This window comes from Camelina sativa, chromosome 9 (genome assembly GCF_000633955.1).
Source record: "Camelina sativa cultivar DH55 chromosome 9, Cs, whole genome shotgun sequence".
NCBI classification, from domain to species: Eukaryota; Viridiplantae; Streptophyta; class Magnoliopsida; order Brassicales; family Brassicaceae; genus Camelina; species Camelina sativa.
This window is the reverse complement of record NC_025693.1, coordinates 28,919,059-28,922,076: the sequence shown is the minus strand read 5'-3', so window position 1 is coordinate 28,922,076 and position 3,018 is coordinate 28,919,059. Positions and strand designations below refer to the sequence as shown.

Here is a 3,018-nt window from a genome sequence, read left to right as displayed (position 1 = left end):
ACATCTTTCTGTATGTGAGATTTGTTACTAGGTACCTAAAATTTTGCCATTTCTGGGCTTGTTCTTACACTTTTGCTTAAAATTCAGGGCTTCAGTGAACGTCTTGTTACTGGGAGTCGTCCTGGAATTGGTCTCATGTTTAAGCAGGTTTGTATAAAAATAGTTCTTTTTCCTCTTATTAATCATGTTTTGCTTTGCAACCTGTCTTTTAATGTTTTTGTACTTAATGCAACTTCAACTGTCGACTGTATTTAATTCGCTGTCCTAGTTGAAACTGCTGTCTTTTCTAACAATTGGTAACCTTCTCCATAATGTAGACACTAGATGTGCTTCTAAGGGTTCTAATTGCATTTCCAAAGGTCAAGCCTTTACGGAGTAAGGTATGAGTTTAGCTGTATGTTAATAAGTAGACATATTGTAATCAGTAGTGTTCCATATTCCTTTATATTAAGTTATTGATCTCAGGTCAGTGAATAGCTTTTCCTCTTCTCTGCAGGTCACATCATTCATACACCGTATGGTTGATACCCTTGGATCCTCTGTGTTCCCTTATCTTCCCAAGGCTTTGGAACAGCTACTTGCTGACAGTGAGGTATAACGAAAAATTTCAAAGCTCACCTTACATAATTGATAATTCAATGCTCAACTGCTTTCATTTCCTCAAATTGATATATATTTGAAATCCTACGATTCACTTCTTCTCTGAGAAGAATATCTACTGATCAATATACTTAGTTTTGTATAATGATGCTGCGTTGGGCACACTAATTTATAACTTCATCAACAAATATTCATACATACATTCATACTGTGTATGTATGTTGTTGCAGCCTAAGGAAACGGTTGGTCTCCTGGTATTACTCAATCAGCTTATCTGCAAGTTCAACAGCGCTCTCCGTGAAATACTGGAAGAAGTATATCCCGTGGTTGCTGAGAGGATTTTCGATGTAATCCCAAAAGATGTTAATGAGGCTGAATCTGCTAATGAGGTACCATATTTTGTTTGGTTTTCTCTTTAGCTCTATCTCCGCACATGATTTCCTGGATATTGTGCAATTGCAACTTGAGAATTGTTGATATCGTAGCATCCTTTATATCCAGTCATATATATATCCTATTGTCCTTGTAGGAAATTAGAGAACGGATAGAGCTTCAAAGGACGCTGTATACATTTCTTCATGTGATAGCCACACACGATCTTTCTTCTGTATTTCTTACGCCCAAAAGTGGGGCTTACCTAGACCGTATGATGCAGCTGCTTTTGACCTCTTCCTGTAATCACAAGGATATTACAGTACGTAAGGTTTGTAAACACTTTCTCTTCTGTTACATATTCATATACTTTTGATGATCTTTATCGCTTACTTATTACCCTCTTGTTTTTATTCTTTGCCATAAATATAGACTTGCGTACAGATATTTATCAAGCTAATTAAAGATTGGTGCGCCAAACCGTATAGCGAGGAGAAGGTAAGCCTGCTAAATAACATTTATAAACTGTCATTTCTTTATGAAAGAAGCACAAATGTCATAACCAAGGATTATTTGCTCTCAGGTTCCAGGTTTTCAGAATTTCATGATCGAAACTTTTGCAACAAACTGCTGTTTGTACAGTGTACTAAATAAATCCTTCGATTTCAGGGATGCAACTACTGTAAGCATAAGAAACCTCATTTCTCTTTCCATTTTTGGAGTTTTCTGTTAGTTGCAGTTGTTTTATAAGCTAGAGAATTATTTCCAAAACTGATTGAATTTTCATTGTTCCCTATGCATCTGTATTTATTGAAACAGCACGCCTTGTTTGGGGAAATCATCACGGCTCAGAAAGTGATGTATGAAAACTATGGTAATGCGTTTCTCATGCATCTGATGTCGAAAAGTTTTCCAGAAGCACATATCCCACAAGATTTGGCGGAGCAGTATTGCCAAAAGTTGCAGGTTTGATAAGTTTATTACTCGCTCAAACTACCGTAAGGTATAGATGAAAATCCTCTCGTCGTGTGCTTAAACATAGTTTCTCCTTGCAGGGTAATGATATCCGGGGCCTCAAGTCATTCTACCAGTCCCTTATAGAAAATCTCCGGGTTCAACAAAACGGGGGTCACGTTTTCAGATAGCATTCGAAATACAGCTAGTTTTATAGAGAGAAAGGTCTCTCAGGTCGATTCTGCTACGAGCTTAAAAGGTTTTTACCAAAAAAAAAAAAAAAAACTCTTCCTTAAATCTGTAGACTAAAGATTGAAACAAAGTGTTTTAAATATAATGTACCATCTCTTGTAGGTTTCTCCAGATGTAAATAGTATTTGCCAAATGTCTACTTGAGAGGGCAACAAAAGGTTTGTTTTCACCATTCTAGATTCTAGATCCTATTATACTGTTGTTGTTGTTGTTGTTGTCTTGTGTTGATGATTTGTGTGTCTCTCAAATCTGCAGATGTAATCCTTACCAGTAATCATGTTCTTGATTCAATCTCCGAAGTAGTAGTGTTTACTCGAGAGCCCAAGTCCCTTCCAGTGCAGATTTGCTGTTTATTTCGTTTTGCGCCTTTGTTGTGAGATTGTGTCTATAAAAAAAAAAAAAAAAGGAGCTGGTCTTATCTCCAAGTTTTGATGATGAATGTTATATAACTTTCTTCTGCATTCCATGTTTTCTTGTTTTTTTTTGTCCATGAAAAATACTTAGAAAAACTATGAGAGGGATATTATACTTAGACAGAGACACCAAAGTTTTGGCTGAAGGTTTTGTTTTCTCTAATTTATTTTATTTAATTAATTAATTATGAAATCATTTTAGTTTTTTTTTTTTTTTTTTTTTTTNAACTCGTTTAGTTTCAAACAACTCTGGTTAAATTAATAAATTTAATATGAATTAAATAAAAAGGGAAAAAAATTGCCGGATAAAAAATGTAAAATCAAGAGATTTATTTTTTTAATATAAAAGTGAAAAGTGGTCTTCTTCTACTTGGCACCAAACAAAAAAGAAACGCTTAAGTGAGAAACCCTAGCCCCCCCCCCCCCC

At 35.3% G+C, this 3,018-nt stretch overlaps 1 protein-coding gene across 1 annotated transcript; it reads left to right on the top strand.

Annotated features, from left to right (window-relative positions):
* Positions 71-2,714, top strand: LOC104712862 (exportin-T-like). The gene is made up of 11 exons (XM_010429843.2): positions 71-147; positions 318-380; positions 497-592; positions 831-989; positions 1,130-1,303; positions 1,405-1,470; positions 1,556-1,654; positions 1,792-1,938; positions 2,028-2,185; positions 2,281-2,336; positions 2,434-2,714. Exons 1-9 carry the CDS (start codon positions 136-138, stop codon positions 2,115-2,117), a joined length of 906 nt encoding a protein of 301 aa, XP_010428145.1. The 5' UTR covers positions 71-135; the 3' UTR covers positions 2,118-2,185; positions 2,281-2,336; positions 2,434-2,714.

Coding starts and splice junctions, on each gene's coding strand:
- LOC104712862 (XM_010429843.2), top strand. Junction 381..496: donor TCAAGCCTTTACGGAGTAAG/GTATGAGTTTAG, acceptor TCTTCTCTGCAG/GTCACATCATTCATACACCG. Junction 1,471..1,555: donor AACCGTATAGCGAGGAGAAG/GTAAGCCTGCTA, acceptor ATTTGCTCTCAG/GTTCCAGGTTTTCAGAATTT.